The 19,876-nt window shown below is 34.2% G+C and overlaps 1 protein-coding gene across 1 annotated transcript; it reads left to right on the top strand.

Annotated features, from left to right (window-relative positions):
• Positions 1-1,626: 1,626 nt before the first annotated feature.
• LOC112053837 (ADP,ATP carrier protein-like) lies at positions 1,627-5,369 on the top strand. Its single transcript, XM_024093401.2, has 4 exons — positions 1,627-1,825; positions 3,124-3,385; positions 3,788-4,019; positions 4,717-5,369. Exons 1-4 carry the CDS (start codon positions 1,627-1,629, stop codon positions 4,957-4,959), a joined length of 936 nt encoding a protein of 311 aa, XP_023949169.1. The 3' UTR covers positions 4,960-5,369.
• Positions 5,370-19,876: the final 14,507 nt, after the last annotated feature.

Raw genomic sequence — 19,876 nt, 5'->3', positions numbered from 1 at the left:
CTGCCACGGCACGTGGTCTGGCACGCTAAATGTCTGTAGATGTAAACGGACCTTGAAAATTGACCCGAAAGATTGGTAATCTTTGACCTATTCTTGACTTTAGGTCATAGGTAGAATTCGGTCCTCAAATTTTGCGTACACAACTAGCCGGCATCTGGTCTAATTTGTTTCATCTTTTCATGTACAACCAGTTGTGAAATTTACCACAAGTATTTTGCTTTAAATATAAAGTTTTTGTAACGAGTGTTTTTATTTTTATTTTACCCCTATCCTTATTTTGTTTCAATAAAAACTGTGTACTACTAGATGTGGGGGTATAAGTGGGTACGAATAATCATGATGCAAATTGCCAATATTATTAAACTGTCAGCCAGCCACAGATAAAACAGATAGAGCGCACAGACGCACGACGAACAACACGACGGTGTCGTAGCCGCTCCAAATACAAAATTAAAAATAGAATACATTCCCGAGTCAAAACGACACGAAGCCTCGTATCAGTAATTTTCAATATTATTCAAGGAAAATGTTAAAAACTTTTCACAAAAACTAAATAAATAAGGTTGAGTATTTTTTATTAGTAATTATTGATTATTAAATTAATTTACGTAATTGTTGTTGGTGTTAAATTTTGGCCTTATTTTTAGAGTTTCACCGGCATCACCACGCTGCTTGTAAACACTCATTCTGGATTAATTTTTTATTCTGTGCTATATATAAAAATCGGTCAAATCGTCAAAAAGACCACATACGACAGCCACAAACGCTGCTACAAGAAGCAAGAATGGGCCACAAAAGTAGCTGAAGCGCGCGACAGCCTCTTGTAGCCTGTGGTCGACACTTGTGGTCGGTGGCTGCTACTTTTTACCCATACATGCAGTATCAACCGCGCGCGTGGCGTGTGGCGGCGTTTAGTAGCCAGTGCGGGCCACAAGAAGCGAGCAGCGACGATTGTAGCGTGTGGCGGCCACCGGCGTCAACCGTGTGCGGCGAGTCCATATAAAATGTATGAAAACTACAGGAAATATGCCGGTAGCGGCGTTTTGTGGTTGTGGCCGGTGGCCCGTGTGCGGGCGCCCTTTGTCTCGACGTGGCCACATATATTTTATCTTCTAGAATCAGAACTTTTTAGCCAATGTTATAGATTTACGAGTCGGTAATGGCATGGAACTATTTTTTTTTAAATAAAAAAAAAATTGTTGCACGGACTACCCCTTTGACTATTTGTCTACCCACGTGGTAATGGACATCACCAAACGATCTGTTTATGAATGAATAACTTTGTGATATGATTTGAGGTTTTATAAGAAAATTGTAGATTACGAAATGGGAATACGTAAATTTATTGAGGTCTATGATTTAGGTATAATTTCCATTTGCTTTGACTTTGCCCTTTACAAAAATGTAAAGAAACCTCTTTTGTGAAGGTATCATTCTTCTGTTTACATTCTAATTTTGAACATTAAACTTTGAAAAGTCTAATTTTGACAGGTACGATATAAAACTGTCTAAGGTTGATATAAAATTATTCTAAATAAATTACCTTATTGGTAGATGAAAAATCTAACACATCACGCCTTTTTTGGGATGGACTCTGAAAGTTAGTCAGTTTCTGAAAATCGCATTATGTCCAAGAAAGAAGGCAAAGATGGGGGCAAAGATGGAGGCAAAGCTCCAGACACCTCCGCATTTGTTAAGGATTTTATCGCCGGTGGAGTCTCGGCAGCGGTGTCAAAAACAGCAATGGCACCCATGGAACGAGTCAAGTTGATTTTACAAGTTCAACATGTATCTAAACAAATAGCTGAAGATAAACGTTACAAAGGTATGTACAATAGTTATTTTTAATCTATGCCACTGTCATGTAATGAGGCCTATTGTAGCACAAGCGATTTTTGTGCTATTAAGCCGAATGGCATAACGAGTGCTACGATGGCTATTTACGTGCAGTGACATAAGTACAATACTTCTTACCATGATAAAAGAATTCACAAAATTTGTTAAAGAATATTTGGTACGTTATAATTGGCGTTGGGCATGGCTTTGTTTTTTAAGAAATTAAATATCACGTGTTTCAAACTGTGAAGAAAAAATATCATGAAGAAACCTACATAGATATCTGAGAATTTTCAGAACGTGTGTGAAGTCTGCCAATCCGCATTTGACCACCGTGGTGGACTAAGGCCTCACCCCTCATTCTTAGTGGAGACTCGTGCTCAAGTGAGCCGAATATGGGTTGTTAATGATGATGATGGCCTTCTCGATTTTGTATTAGCATGACCTAGATTTAATGTAGGCGTGGTCACCTAAATCTTGTCTCTTAAAAGCCTGAATAGCCAATGCTATGGAACTATTAAAAAATTAAAAAAAAAATGTTCCACGGTTTACCTAAAAACGATCTACAGGGTGTTGGGGAGCATTTTTCCCATAACTTCAAGGTGTTGACGAGTCCACTTAAAGGAGCCGAACTGATGTATAACTAATATTTTATAACTAAAAAAAAGTATTTATGTTTTCACAGTAATTAAAATAATTCCGACTATCCATGTAGCACACGCTTTTATCTATCCTTGCATTTTAAGTTTGGCTACGTCATAATTATAAGGATGCGTTTAGGGGAAACATTTTAAGATCTAAGTATTTACAAAAGAAATATTATTTACCTATTCCGAAAATATTAATTATAGAACATATGTTCTTTGATATTTGAAATTAATTTTTGGTAAAGAATTTATGGAAAATACTCCCCAGCACTCTGTACCTATAGATATGAATAGCTTTGTGATATGTTTTAAGGTTTTTGTAAGGGCCAGGCTTAATAAAAACACAGTTTTACTTTGTGAAAAACGGCTTAAAACGGGAACGTATATGGTGACGGTTAGGCACTTGGCGTAAAAGTCGTTTATTACATTTAAAAGGCTGTCAAAGTATGACGTATGCTGTCACCATATACGCTCCGTTTTGCCTCTTTATTAGAAGGCACAGATTAACAAAAAATAGTGGCATTTGCGTCGCTAACAGTTTTATATGGGGTAGATTACAATTAGGGATTAGAAAAAATATTTGTTGTGCTACCTACTTTAGTTTAAGTATTTGGTTACCTGCAAATACGTTATTTTCCAGGTATTGTCGATGCTTTTATACGTATACCTAAAGAGCAAGGCCTGGCATCATTGTGGCGAGGCAATACGGCTAACGTGATTCGGTATTTTCCTACGCAGGCTTTAAACTTTGCCTTTAAGGACGTGTATAAGAAAATTTTTCTTGAAGGAGTTGATAAAAATAAACAATTTTGGACGTATTTTGCTGGAAACTTGGCATCTGGTGGCGCTGCGGGCGCAACGTCTCTGTGCTTCGTGTATCCATTGGATTTTGCACGAACCAGGTAAACGGATCTCTGTGTGATCGAATCAGAAATGAGGATATCCACAGAAGAACCAAAGTCACCGACATAGCTCAACGAGTCACGGAGCTGAAGTAAGCGAAGAAGCGAAAGTAAAGGCAATAGGCACATAGTTCGAAGAGCCGATGGACGTTGGGGTCCCAAGGTACTGGAATGACGACACCGCATTATAAGCGCAGTGTTGTCACAAGGATTCGCTGGATGCTGGCGGTTCAGGATCGTGATGTTTGAAAGTCCCTATACAAAACGCCTATGTCCTGCAGTGGACGTCCATCGGCTGATATGATGATGATGATGATGATGATGATGAGGTAAACGGATCGAAAGGTAATCTTTATATTATGTAATTTTATTAAAAAAATCATGGTACCTAACTTTTTAAAGGTTAGCAGCGGATGTCGGCAAAGGGAAAGCAAAAGAATTTAACGGTTTAGTTGACTGTTTAATGAAAACCATAAAGACTGATGGTCCGCTGGGCTGGTATAGAGGCTTCGTTGTCTCTGTGCAGGGTATCATAATATACCGTGCCACTTATTTCGGATTGTACGACACTGCGCGAGGAATGCTGGCCGATTCTAAAAACACTTCACTATTTTTCACTTGGTTGATTGCTCAGGTAAAACGCTTGAGATATCTTTTTATTTATGTATGCTAACTGACCGCAAGCCCAGTGGATATGACCTCTGCCTCCGATTCTGGACGGTGTGGGTTCGAATCCAATATACCACACCACTGCGCCACGGAGGCCATTAAAATGTGCTATAGTCTGGGCAAGTTCATTGGTGACACTCCCATGATATGCGGGCGACGGGGGGAAAGACTGCGCGGGTGTGAAATAATGCGTGCGGGGAAATGAGGTGCATCAGTCGTGGGTTTTTCTACACGCCCCCCCGACACGCGCGGAATTTTTTTTTAAATTTATTCTTTACAAGTTAGTTAGTATGAAATCTAAGATGGAAGCGGGCTAACTTGTTAGGAGGAGTATAAAAATCCACACCCCTATCGGTTTCTACACGATTTCGTACCGGAACGCTAAATCGCTTGGCGGTACGTGTTTGTCGGTAGGGTGGTAACTAACCACGGCCGAAGCCTCCCACTAATTAAGAAGACTAATTAAGAAAATCTCAATCGGTCCAGCCGGGGATCGAACCCAGTACCTCCGTATTACAAACCCACCGCGCATTGTGCCACGGAGGTCGCCTTTGAGCTAAAGCGCAGACTGTCGCGATACTGTAAGGGTTCTTTGTTGACTAGGGAATCATAAAAACATAGTATTTCCTTCCTGATTGGAATAACGTTTGTGGTATTTTCAGACAGTGACGACAATTGCAGGAATCACGTCCTATCCCCTCGACACGGTGAGACGGCGAATGATGATGCAGTCCGGGCGACCGGTGCACGAACGCATTTACAAAAACACACTCCACTGTTGGGCAGTCATCCTTAAAACAGAAGGACCAGGCGCTTTCTTTAAAGGTGCCTTCTCAAATGTTCTGAGAGGTACTGGCGGTGCATTCGTCTTGGTGCTGTACGATGAAATCAAGAAACTGCTTTGAAATTATCACCAATGGCTTAAAAGCCGTGATAAAGTTTTGAATGTCTTTGGATTTCCTGCGTGTGAGTTTAAAACATACAGATATATGTCTTGTTGTTAATGCCGCTTTGTTTAATACATTATAATGTTCGTTTTTTTATTTATTTTTTTCATTTTATTCTTTAAACAAAGTTAGGCAAAGTTAGGCATTTTATTTTGATGCGTTGATAACTTATATAATGCATTTGCTCGTAAAGTATCGCTTATTTCACCAATTTCAATCTGTAATGTATCTCATTACGTACATGTACCGTAATGTAAAGTAAAATGCACATGCGCCGTAATCTATACTTTCTTTTCTTTTTATCTATATTTCCAAAATAACTATCATGGGGTGGTTAGTAATCTATACTGATGCCAAAAATGCAATCAGTAAAATTTTTGTCTGTCTGTCTATCTTTCTGTCTGTATGTTCGTTATAGAAACAAAAACTACTCGACGGATTTTAACGAAACTTGGTATTTATTCGTATAGTGTATAATATTATTTATTCTTCATATTCCTGGGCAGGTTATAGTATACTTTTCATCACGCTACGATCAATAGGAGCAGAGCAGTGAAGGAAAATGTTGGTAAAACGGAAATTACTCCATTTTTACAGCATTACTACTGTAAGGGCTGAATTAAAGAAGTCTAAGGGCGGACGAAGTCGCGGGCGTCCGCTAGTGTAATATAAAACCTTCGTCATCCGTCTAAAAACGAACGGTACTTTTTTAAATCTTGAACATTTTAGTTTTTAAATATGTTTTTGACAATACGAGCCAAAGCGCCTGTCGGCCATTTTGGTCTATATTTTAACTGTTTCATGACGTCACTATAACAAATCTCTTACAAACAGTGCGTTTGACAATTACTTTGGTACATCAAGTAACATTGTGGCGTCACAAAATGGACGACAGCGTTTTTGACTTACGACGTATTTTCTAAATTAATTAAATTTTAACTTCTACTCACGATATCTCAGGTCAGTTTCAATATTTCGACTTAATATGAGAAATTTCAATGAATTATTAAAATGTTTTTGACGTTTGGAAAAATTGGAAAAATGTATGATTTTTATAAGAAATCCTTAACTTTTATTAATTAATATCAGACCCTTATTCCATGCAAAATTAATAAAGTTTAAATATTAAATTTGATATTAGTTAACTACCCTATAGTACCTACGTCTGACAGTCGATACAAGCAGGTTGCTGGATTTTCATTAGCAAATACTTTTAAGCCACGACATGCAAGCTTTAGGTTCCGTACATTATAATCTTGCATGTTTAAAAATTTTAGTTTTGCTCCAGGTACATCATTTTCCGTATTATAGTGAAGAATTATAATGGAACTAGCTGACACCGCGCGGTTTCACCCGCGTGGTTCCCGTTCCCGTGGGAATACGGGGATAATATATTGCCTTCCTCGGTAAATGGGCTATCTAACACTGAAAGATTTTTTTAAATTGGACCAGTAATTCCTGAAGTTAGCGCGTTCAATCAAACAAACAAACAAACAAACCCTTCAGCTTTATAATATTAGTATATATTACCTACCATTATAATTCTTCACAATATTTATTTATTCTTAAGAAATACGTTTGCCGTTGTTGTCGATAGAGAATACAAAACATGTCAGCTGTCAATGGATCTTTTTTAAATCTACCCAGGAAAAAGTCTAATCTCATTTGAACTAATGTCGCTTGCGCTAAAAATATAAAATCCTTAACCAAAAAAGATGGTTACTGTCGGTTACACTAAAATTTTAACGGTAGTAAAACTAATTATAAAATTTTAATAATGATAATGATAATTTGATAATGTTAATTGTACTAAAATTGATACATACGATAAAAGTGTCGCTTAGTATAATTTGCAAGGTGTTCCTAGCGGATTTTTTCAACACCTTAAGACGAAAATGGCTCATTAAAAGCCGGATTTTGCAGGCACAAAATTGCGGGTATTTTACATCGTTCATTTACCGCGCTAGTACTAGGAGTACAGGAAAGACGAAGCGTTATCATGAAAATTATATCCGACTAAAGAGGGGAACATTGCGAGTTCCGATATAGATATCGAATTTTCAGGTTTCACGCCCCTGTGACAACGGGGACTTTTGAAACGAGTAGGGTTATGTGAAAATCAATAAGTTCCTTATATGTAGGTACCAGTGTAGGTAGTAGCTATCATAGAATTAAGAGTCAGTACGAATATATGAGCGGCTAACAACCAAAATTTAAACTTGACCCTTAACATTGTAAGCGCAATGTAAAATACTTATCAAAATGATTGTTGTAATATACTACATACAATACTAACGTATTTACTGACATATACGATACTTACATACCTACATATTTTTTTGGATTCGACTTCCGAACATTGAAATAAACGAAGAAAATGCGTAAATTCCTTATTTTCTAAATTAATTAAATTTTAACTTCTACTCACGATATTTCAAGTCAGTTTCAATATTTCGACTAGAAATTTCAATGAATAATACTTGTAAGTAATTGAAATTATTGCATATAAATATAAATTGATTAAATAAGATGAAATAAATTTCTTAATATTTATAAGATACATATGGCGAATGTTAGAAATAAAATATATTAAACGGTCTACTTTCTTTTTCAAATTAAAAAGTTATATTATGAAGTTTTGATTTTAAATTTCAATACGACCAATGTCTGAAGTAGTTTTGTAGACCCCTTAATGTACCTACTTTTTTTCGAACATTCGACATTTCGTATCTTTTAAATATTGAGGTAGGGTAGGGGTAGTGTAGGGGTAGGGTAGGGGTAGGGGAAGGGTAGGGGTAGTGTAGGGGTAGGGTAGGGGTAGGGGTAGTGTAGGGGTAGGGTAGGGGTAGGGGAAGGGTAGGGGTAGGGTAGGGGTAGGGTAGGGGTAGGGTAGGGGTAGGGTAGGGGTAGGGTAGGGGTAGGGTAGGGGTAGGGTAGGGGTAGGGTAGGGGTAGGGTAGAGCTAGGGGTAGGCATAGGGAATATTTGCACATAAGTCAAAGCGAAGCTTGGCCGTGTCATAGTAACCAATTTGCTTGTAATATTAATCTGTCTATACTTATAATAAAACTGTAGCGAGGTCAATTCTGCATCTACAAGAAATTATTTTCCAAAATAATTATCAGGAGGTACTGATGCCAAAAATGCGATCAGTAAAATTTTTGTTTTTCTGTCTATCTGTCTGTCTGTATGTTCGTTATAGAAATAAACTACTTGACGGATTATAACGAAACTTGGCACAATTATTCATCATGCTCCTGGACAGGTTATATTATACTTTTCATCAAGCTACAATCAATAGGAGCAGAGCAGTGAAGGGAAATGTGGGGAAAACGGGAGAAGTTGCTCCATTTTTACAACGATACTACTGCAAGGGCTGGATTAAAGAGGTCTAAGGGTGAACGAAGTCGTGGGCGTCCGCTAGTCGAGAATATCATTATTTCATTTGCAATTTAATTAATTATCCAACAGGTTATATAACCCTAATATAATTGGTTAAAATAAGTAAATATATTGTAATTATTTGTTACATTTTATAAATTGTACCTAATTACGAAGAAAACCACAGTCATAAAAGGGTGTTTTTTACCCGAATAAAAAGTTCTAATTTTCCGGGAACTAAAATGATTAAAACAATTAAAAACCAAGCGACTTCAAAAACATAAAACGTACATAATATAAACGTATGTTTTATGGCCAATAGTCAATATTCATTTATTTCAATTATAGGTAGGCTTACTTTACAAGCACTTTCGAAACGTCAGGAATTAATATTAATATATATCATATTATGTTCTAACTGTTAATCAGTTTGAAGGCGGTGCTAAACCGGTTTTAATTTAAGCCATTTCTGAAAGTACACTAAGTATACGTATTACTACATTAAGAACACTTTCTGAATGCTTGAATTACTACATCATCGGGTTAGCACCGTCTTCAAAGTGATCAACAGTTAGAACATAATATGATAAATTGAACATAATAAGGTGTCATTTTTCGCTTTTTAGTTTAGTCATAACTCTTTTGTTTTTGAAGTCGGTTGAATTTTTTTAAATATTTTTTTTTTATTTTTCACTTTTTAATGTAATCATACTGGAAAAAGATCTAGACAACAATTATTTCGCGAAAGATATGTTGCCATGAGTCGTGTTAAAAGTTACTCTCTATTTCTCCAGGATCCCATCATCAGATACTAACATGATAACAATAGAACCACCTCAGGAATAGTGTATACTTTTAAACAAAAAATGAAATCAAATCGGTCTAGTAGACTTCGAGTAACCGAGTAACATATCTACCTACATATAAAAAACATAGACTCGAATTGAGAACTTTTTTGAAGTCAGTTAAAAAGCATACTCGTCTGGCATAATTCAAATTCACAAATTATACGCGAGCAAAATATCTGCGAGCTAGTATTTTAACAAAGTAGTATGTTATATGATTTATAGAAAATGGCAATAGACATTCGTAACAGAGTACATGGGAAATAAAAAATTCGCCATTGGATATCATTATTTTATTTCGAAATAAATTATGAAATTACAACAAAAATAATTATTATTTAACGACATATAGGTACATTTATAGTATATCGCAAAGCTAAATAATTCTTAACAATTTAGTAATATAATTTCAATATTATTAAGAATATAATATATCAAAGGAACATCATTACACAAAACACTCATATTATTATAAATCTAGAAAATTTGGTAGTTTATTAGAATGAACGGATTTGAATTTCAGCACATAGATTGATCGCATTTTTGATTTTACTCTGTCATTAAAACAGTGCAGTAGGTACCTAAATCTACTTCCACGTGGGATAATTGGCGGGCAGAAAATATTTTATAATTTATTAGTGTTGGCACATACTCTTAGCTTGTATACCTACAAACATTGAAATACACTTACTAATATGCAGGTTAAACATCCATGACAATATTATTTTACATTTAGGTAACACATAAACACGACATTTAGTTTATAGTTCTGAAAATAAATGCAAAAAGTTTGTTTTACACAAACAATACATGTTTTTGAATTTTTTTAAACTAAATGTTAAAATTCGCAAATAATTGCAAGTATTGTAAAAATTATAACTCTTTATCAATTGACAACTGCAAGAAAAACTAGATGTGACTGTTTTCCATCTTTAAAGACACCAATATTCTCTCTCCCACTAAAGATGACTCTTCAATGGCATAAACACTTTTGATCTTTCTCCTACTGTTTCATTCCAGCTAGGTATGCCACAATAAACGGAGATTTTACATTTCTTAGGACATGAAGGTAAACATTTAGTAAGCCATTACTCTAGTGTTAATATTTTATGGCAATAACGACCTAGAAACGCTGCTTGGTTGAGTATTTTCCATCATAACCAGAGCTTAAATAAATCTGTATTTTACTTTTTCTGCTGCATTATATGCAATGCGCAAAATATTTTCATAGTTGTATCCAAGGAGACCTCAATGCTGTTAAGAACGTAATTGTAGGACTGGGTATTTAGTTCTTTTCGTAACTCTTTGACTGTGTATCTCAACAGTTCGATTTCTCTGATTCGTTTTTCAAGTGTTTTTATGCGCGATTTGGCTTCAGCTCTGGAACCATCTTCTGGACGATCAGTGCCAAGGGTCACAGACAGCGTTGCTTCTCGCAGCTTATTTTTTATAGACATTAATCCCCGTGATAAGCGTCGGATGTCTCCTATCAAGTTGACTACTTCAGGTTTTTCAAAATGATCATCTTGTGCAACACTGCTGGCGGCTCCACCCTCGCTATCATCCCTTGTTGTTGGGGGCGAACATTCAGTGCACGTCCAAACTTGCTTGCAGCTCGGAGACGTGCTGGTATCCGTACATTCACTGCAATAATACCTGTTACATTGTGTGGAGGCGCATCTCATACCGACTGCATCGTAAATGCACTTTAAACATTCAGCGCACTTTGTACTATCGTGGGTTTCCATACTTAGCTGAGCCACTAGACGCACTTTCTGATTCATTTTTTCAAGTTAAGGGTGTATGTTTGGCATAGAAACTTTTTAGTACAACTCCACTTGTAAAACTCCACGAACAAGTCAGCACAATGTTGTCTTAATTATTGATTTATTTGGGATAATAATTAATATGTAGGAAGCTGTTTTCTGAAAGAGAGACTGCACTGGTCTGTCCGATTAATAAAGACGCAATAACAAGAAATCAATAGAGGAAAAAGGATGGGTGCTGTTGCTGTCAGATGTCTAGTCTATTGATTTTTCTCTATCGGGCATTGCTACAGAGTTTATGTATTCCTGGTGTTCGTAGCGAGCTTCATAACCTAGTTCGTTGCAGGCGTTAGGTTGCTGCTGCAGTGCGCATGTGTAATAAAACTGGAATGAAGTTAGTTATGAATTACTTGATGAAAGAATGGAAAGGTTCACAATAATTCAACCCGTACAAATATTTTCATTATACATGTAAGAGTAAAAAATCAACATGGATAAGAGTATGTTTTTATTAGATCGAGAATAAATAGATGTTGGCATAACATACTTGAAATTTATTATACTAAATTTCATTACCTAGGTGATCGAGCTATGCTCGGTATGTTATTTTGTTACGTTTTCGTAAAAATAAAATCTATATAGATCGACTTATCGCCCACTAAACCCCTGCACACTAAATTGCATGAACATTTTTGGTGTCTTCTCCGAGATTCAGATTATACTAGTATGAATTCATACTTTACCCGCGTGGTTCCCGTTCCCGTACAAATACAGGGATAAAATATAGCCTATAGCACTCGGGGTTAGTAGGTATGTAAAAGTATTTTCAAATCGATTCAGTAGTTTCAGTTTGCAAACATACTAACAATCAAACCTTTCCTCTATATAATATTAGTATTGTATACAGTAGATATTATCATTTAATAAATTAGATATAACTAAAGTATCAATTTCTTTTGGTTCCATCATTTAAACGGATATGTCAAACTTTAGTACATTATGAGCATGCGCGCGTAGTCGTTATGGCAAACTTCACTCTGGTACCTATATTGGATGTATAGCCGATGCGTACCTACCTACATGTCGTTATAGGCCCCACCCGTTCTAGAATACAAATGTATAAGCTTTGCAGCATTGCTGACATGCGCAAAGGACTTCAAATGGCCACCCTTTTACTCACCCTTTCACCCGAGTTTCACCCACACTTCCTATCCAGTCTACCCCTCAAGCCTTCAATAGCCCACCTAGCGTTCATGGTCTCCTAGTATTACTGCGGGTAAAATCAATTTTATTTCAGCCGCAAACAACTGCGTGTATACAAAAACTTGGCCTTAAAATTAAAATAAAATACTTTCCTTAATAATAAAATTCGCATTATTTGGTCTAATTGATAAAAATAATACTCAAAACCAAAGTTAATTTATTTTCTAGGTACTTAAAAATAAATGTATACATATAAGAAGACTTTTGGGTATATTTCTAGTGTAGGTAACTGCTGATTAGTTTTATTTAACATCAATATTGATGAGGGGCCAGACTAATTAACACCAGTTAAGTCATGGGTTCAATCCCAGAATGCTGGACTATTCATTGTTTACCTTTTATTGTAAATTCTGTATTTTTAATAAATAAATAAAAAATATTATCAAGTTAAAATTAAAACTTTGTAACATTTTTTATTTGCCACCCCGTTGATTGACCTATCAGAAGGCATCTTCTGAAACTATCTTAGTGACACTAGAATATTAAAAAAAATTGCCAGCATTGATATTAGAACAAAGTGGCAACGCAATACGAAAGACTTATTTCCTATTTCTATATTTATTCTATTATGTTTCTGAGATTTCAAATATTACGATTTTTCTAAAATTATGACTATTTCTTTACAATTTATGCCGAAATATAATTGTTTGATAGGTATGCAGTACTAGGTTTATAGTAGAAAAATATTTGTCTTTATTCAATATTTGAGTAAAAGTTTAACATCGCGATACCGATGTGTACCTAAACGATGTGGGACTGCTACTGCGTTGCGTAATTTTAAAGAAAATATTTTTTAAAGAACCGACTAGTGGAACGTGCCGTGTTTAATTTTGTATTCTTATTACCCAATTGATTGAATTCCGCTGACGATGTAGCGGGCGTCATATTGTATGTAAACGGATACCGAAGATATATATTTTGCCATTACAAGTTCTAATTACATAAAAAACACATCAAAAACGCATCTTAACTTATTTACTTTTCTATTGAGGTTTAATAAATCATCATTAACAATCCATGTTCGGCTCACTGTTGAGCTCGAGTCTCCTATCAGAATTAGAGGGAGGGGAGGCCAATAGTCCACCACTCTGACAGACTTAAAACAAGTAGAGAATTTAGAAAATTCGCAGGTATGCAGGTTAATAAATATTTTGTATGAAATTAAAAGCATTGTAGGGAACACGTCTTAGTAGGTACAGAAATATGTTTTTAATACAACCCTGGTTTCTTAAATGAAATAGCGAAATTTCAATAAAAGAATAATTATCAAAATCATGTACTAACGTGTGATACGTAATGCCATCTGACTTTTTAAAATTTCGCAAGCTTTTTAAGCAATTTTGAAAAATAAAACCTGACATTTTGTTTTGTTTATTTAAAAACGCTGTATGTCAAGAATTTTTTCTGAATGTCAACTAGCAACTTTCGAACGGTTGCCTCCATAGGTTTAATAGTAGGTAGGTACAGAAGGTCGGCCCCGAATCAGCATTGGGATTAAAGTACGCCGTTTTTATGAAACGTACATGCATGCAGTCTATGTACTGTAGGTACAATATCATTGATTTTATTACTACGTACATGTACACACACTGATAAATAAATCAATTCGTGCTAAATTTTTCCCTAATAATTAAAAAATATTAAAAAATGCACAACTATAATGTTGTTTTTTTATTGAATAAAATCTTTCACAAAGGGTCAAATTGTCGGAATTTATAAAAATGTAATTTTTTATATAACTCAGAAGAAATTTACTTAAATTAATTACCCGTTATTTCTTAAATTAGCTGTACGGGTGTAACTTGGTAAACCGCCGCCTTTTTACTAAGCAAAAACTTGACGCAAGCGGGAATTTTCATCCGCACTTGTACCAGGGTAGCAGAATTTGCAGAGACCTCTCTGAACATTTGTTAAGGCCGCCAATGAATATCAGCGCTGCACTAACGCCAAGTGCCACAATATTAAGTTTTTTACTAAACAAAAATAATTTAACAATTTAAATAATAATTATTACAAAAAGTGCAATTACTGAAAGAATTAGTGTAATAGAAATTGCTATAGTTATGTAATACAATATAATATGCAGTATTTTTGTATTCTAGCTACTTATCAATCAATTTATTTATTTACAATTTTGCCAATTTGGCATGTACATTATTTATTAAGTATCTGTTACTAAATTAATTCAAATGACAATTTCATCACACTTATTAAAGTAATCGAGTTTTTATGAGTGAGTGGTCAATCCCACGGGATTACGTAATTTATTTATTCGCATAAAATAATTAAGGGATCGAAAACATGAGAACACAATTTTCTTGGCGAAATGTTTTTTTATTTTCAAAAATTTCTTCTTGAAATTAACTACATATTACTTCGACTTAAATTATTGTTTTTTGTAGATAAAAATTAAAAATAATATTAGCAGTGCTTATAAACAATTAAATTAAAATTATAAGCAACTTATAAAAATCAATTAAGCTAATTATTTATACTAGTAAATTAAGATATCGTATCGTAAAAGATAGCTTAAGTTTGTTATTATATTCTACGAGTAAATCCGGTATTATTGTCATTACAATAAATTTTGTATTTTAATTTATAATAATTTCATTATAAGTTAATAGTTTAATTTTTTTATAATGTTATAAAGAAATTTTATTTTTATAATGTTATACTTTTAAAAATACATACTTCAGGTAATATGAGTAGGTGCGTATTAATTGTGTTATAATACGAGTACTAGCAATGTAACAAGAGAACGTTATGCTAATGCAAGCTAGGCATTACGTGCAATAATGATGCGTAAGTGCATGACAACTATTAAACAAATAAATATATACATGTATCACTGTACAGTATGTACGAGTATACGGACGGAAGGTTATAGTAATACATGTCCAAAATAATAATAACAAATATTTAAATATTATTATCATCGAAGAACAAATTACTGACGCTCGTAGCAACGCTCGTAGACCGTCTACGACCACAAGCGTAGAGGCTGTGCTACGTCAGTAGGTATTACAGCTTCCAACAGCGCGAGACCTATTATTCTACTTCAATTGAGATAATTATACAGATAACAAATAGTAGTATAACTTAAAAACATTTTTTTGTAAAAAAACAAAACCAATAAGTTAAATATTAATTGCATAAACATGGAACAGTGGAACAAATAGTTCAATGTATTTATTTAAATTGAGATCTTTTAATTCATTTGTTATATTATTTTATTTTCATAATTATAGATTTTTTTCTTACAAACAACGGTGATATACAAAATTAGTTTAGAAAACTGATTCACTCGATTTGATGGAATAAAAAAAATGTGACAATTTTTTTTATTCCATCAAATCGAAAAATTGACAATTGACAATTGCAATATCTAAAAACTACACACACGTACGAAATAAATGAAATAAAAAAAAATTGTGACAAGTGCAATATCTAAAAAATAACACACGTGTGTGTTTGTAGTTACACACACACACACGCGCGTAATGGAAAACGATAAATAAATGCCCTAAATATATAAAACTTCAATTTCGCGAAAACCCGATCTGTGTTCCCTGACATTTATTATTTGTGCTGAAGGTGCACATACAAGAGTGAATAGGTATCTTCTGGGCAAGGCTTCATCAGACCTCATCATTGCTGACATTTCTTACTTAACATCGGGCATGATTGTAGTAGTCAAGCGCAAGCCTATCCAATATAAAAAAAACCAAGTGAAAACCCTTTCTCTTATTCTTAGATGAATTTTCAAAATTTTGATTTATGTAAATTTTAATTTTGGGAAGTAATTTGTTATGTAGAAATTTTCTTATAGGCAAATAAATAAAATAAATAAATTCGTATTCGGTTGGTCACAGTTGAATGCGGAAATTTTCATCCGCAAGTGTACCAGGACATAAGACATTTATAGGAGGTCAATTGAACATTGCTACGTTCCACATTTCCGCTAGCTTTCGCTCCTACAATCCCACAGGTGTATCTATCCGTTTCATAGAATTAAGAGTCGGTACAAGATCCGTTTAGATTAATTTAAGGCAATCCCGCTTAAAAACATTGTATATTTAGACATATATATCTCCGGATTAAAATGCAAAGCTAACAAAACTAGCCAAAGGTCTTCGTTTATTTAAAACGAATATTAACATTAATTTTGAAAGTCATTACCACAGAAAACATATGTGTCATTACTTGCTATTTATTTCTATAACAGTGCGGCGAAGAAACTTGTAATTTAATATACCTACTCGATAATTTTACGTTTTTTTTTTTAGTTTTTCTTATTCATTTGTTAGTTGTTTTTTTTTAATTTTTAACAATGTCAATATAAATATAAAATACAAAACACTATTAAAAATTTATAAAAACTCCCGCTGCGGGACATTTGAGTGCCCAAGCAACCGGTGGTCAGGGCTCCAGAGTGAGGAACCTCCTCATAATACACGCCGTCTCAAGAATCACTGCCTTCTGTATCTGACTCTTATTGTTAGATCAATAATAATTAATGTTTTAGCATATTTAATTATATGGAAATAAACCATTTTAATATTTAACACTGTGTAGGTAGTAAATACATACTCGTATTTTAAACATGTTTTGTTTATTTTGTTTATAAATCTTCTTTTATTTATAAATCTCATGTTGTTTAGAAACGTGTTTTGTTTATTTTGTTTGTTCTCGCGATCACAAGTTTCAACCGCTGCTTGACCTTGTAAGTTCAAGGTCAGACGCTCGTATTTTGTGGTTTGACTTAGGTACCTATTCGTTTTTAATCATTACTCGTTTCAGTTCTATTTAATAGGTCCTTGTTTACAGTGGTGTGTTGGCTCAAAGATTTTATACTATTAGATAAGTCACTAGCGCATCGAAACTGAGACAAACAAAGGTGGCTAATTGTTTTAATTTCATATAATCGCATAGTAAACAACGAAAGTTATATAAACAAATAATACATATATTATGTTGTATACAATGCAGAGTTGTGTGTTCAGGAAGTGTAATAACTATGTCATGTATATATATTGTAGAAATATTAAGAAAATATTTCAACAATAATTATTATGATCATTCGAATTCTATTCAGTGTGGCTAGTGGGAGTTTTCAATATTTTCTTCTGTTTTCTTTCTACTGTTACTATCGCGTTGACTTAAACGCGAATTTATATGGAATTGAAACAGTTGTGCAGTAATGCCACTAGATGGCGCTGTTTCAAACGTCACTAGGCTCTGTATATTTCGCAACGTTTCGGAAATTTTTTATCCGCACTTTTATTAAGACTGCAGAACTTTGCAAGAGTTTGCTCATACACTACACCGATTGTCTCTCTCTAGCAATAGAAAGAGAGAATCGTAAAAGCATGCGGCGTACTCGTAAGAAACATTGCGCTTATAAACTAGACCTCAGCGGCTGGATGAGGTATCGATCGATCATGCAGTAGGGTAGCTGTTTCATATCAAATTTAAATTGATTTAACATTAATTTCGTACACCATATGGGAAAAAGGTCTGAAATATACCAATTTGACGTAATTTCACAGATAACCTCTAAACCGTAATGGCGGATACTAGCATATATTGGCTGTGGCAGCATTTCAGCACTTTTCCTTCATTTATCAAGTTATAGCGGGGGTTATGAAATTATTTGGAATCTGTTTTCAAGCAATACAAATACAAAAGTACCTATTTCAACTTTTGCAAGACTCTGCAAACGTAGATTCGTTTTTCTAATATTTCTAAATACGATTTTAACAACAAATCGTTGCTTAACAAGTACTCTAAATGACGTTGAATTATTTAATCTTTACAATAATTGTTCTTATATTTATTTAATACACGCACACTAGTATTCAATAAATAATTCCTATTTTCATAACTACTTACTAGAGCCGAGATTGCCCAGTGGAACTACTATCTACCTACTAACATACAAAAACATAAAAAAATATATGAAATATGTTAAGTCGTTCTTAAATAATAAATAGAAGAATAGAAGGGATTAATTTAAAGAAACGAGTATACAGGTAAAGTCGATGAAATTTTTACACATTCTTTGCACAGTCCTTGTTGCCGCATCCATTCGTTGATTAGTGGCGCTAAGTTATTCACGGTAAATCACTACTTTTGAGCATGCGCATTAGATACAAAAATAGTGACGGTTTCGAGAACTGTATTTTGATCTCTGCCTTTCATTCATTGCTCAGTATTTGCACAAGGGAGCAAACATAATGTTTGGACTTCAAATGTTTATAAGAAGAGGAAACTGAACTCACATATAGTGTACCTATTATATATGTGTGACACAAACTTAATATCTATCCAGTTGAGGGTGTCAGGTGTAGTTGCAAAAATAAATAAAATAAAAAAAAATAAATAAAATCTTTATTGACCAAAAATATATATAAAAAACCATAACATTGTCTGTGGTCTCCACACTAGATTGATCTGTATCGTGGAGACCAGGTAGGATTTTCTAATGCTTTCCGTTGGATAGGTGTACACAATTATTTTAGATTATTCCATATTTGCATTGAGTAATTCTTCGGTGTCTGTATAAGTTAAACTTTTTAACCAATTTGTTATTGTTAGATTTGCCTGATTTACTGAAAGGTTGCAAAGATCACAGGACCTTGCAACAACGTTGTAGACTTTCGCATTAAACATAATATTTAAATTTAAGCAGATTAAAACTACAAAACGATAATAATTATAAAATTGAGTGTAAAATACAACATAGTTGACAGCAATAGAAATAAATCTAATACGTAGGTATGCGACCGCCGCGATGTTAGCTCCAAAAGCCAAACATCTTATTAATCTTAATAATATTATATAAATGTTACGAAATCTCGAAAACAATGATGAGATTACAATGATGAGATTTGGCAGAGTTTAGAGTTAAGAACGGATTTCGAAAGAGGGCCGAAATAAGGAGGTCTGAGGGCGGACGAAGTCGCAGGCGTCCGTTTGTAATAATCTAAAGAAACTTTGGATAGCTCCTTATTTTTATTTAAAGGAGAGACGAAGAATATGTTTAAATATAGGTACTTAAGTGCGCCAGATGAACATAAGGGCAGACCCCTTGTTGCATGTTGTTGATAATCTGTACCCAAGTATAAAGCTTCAATATTGGCGGGAAAGCTTAGGGCAACCCAAAAAAACAACATTATGACTAACCAGCACGTCATAGAGGGTAATGTGGGTTGGGTTATAGCTAAAAAAAATCTAATGTAGGTATAACGTAAATAAAACAAACCCCGGTAAAAAACAAAATAAACCGTAGTATTTTATATTGTAAGCTAAATATTGCTTACTGATGATTTCGACAATATGTAGTAGAAATTGTCTGTAAAGATTGTCTGTAAGTTTGCGCACCGCTGCGAAAGCGGAATTTATAATATGTAGGTATAGTATTATTAATCACGTGTACTAAAACTTGATATTACGTACACGCTCGAATAACACTTACCAATATGAATTTAACACACCTAGGCAAAATTAATTTTTAATAAGCACGTATCGGCACCAAGGCAGCATAAATTTCCAATAGTACTTTTAACATTAGACCGCGCTGGTATTAAATGTCCATACTTCGAGGACCGTTCACTGT

This window comes from Bicyclus anynana, chromosome Z (genome assembly GCF_947172395.1).
Source record: "Bicyclus anynana chromosome Z, ilBicAnyn1.1, whole genome shotgun sequence".
Lineage (NCBI taxonomy): Eukaryota > Metazoa > Arthropoda > Insecta > Lepidoptera > Nymphalidae > Bicyclus > Bicyclus anynana.
This window is presented reverse-complemented; position numbering and strand designations above follow the sequence as displayed.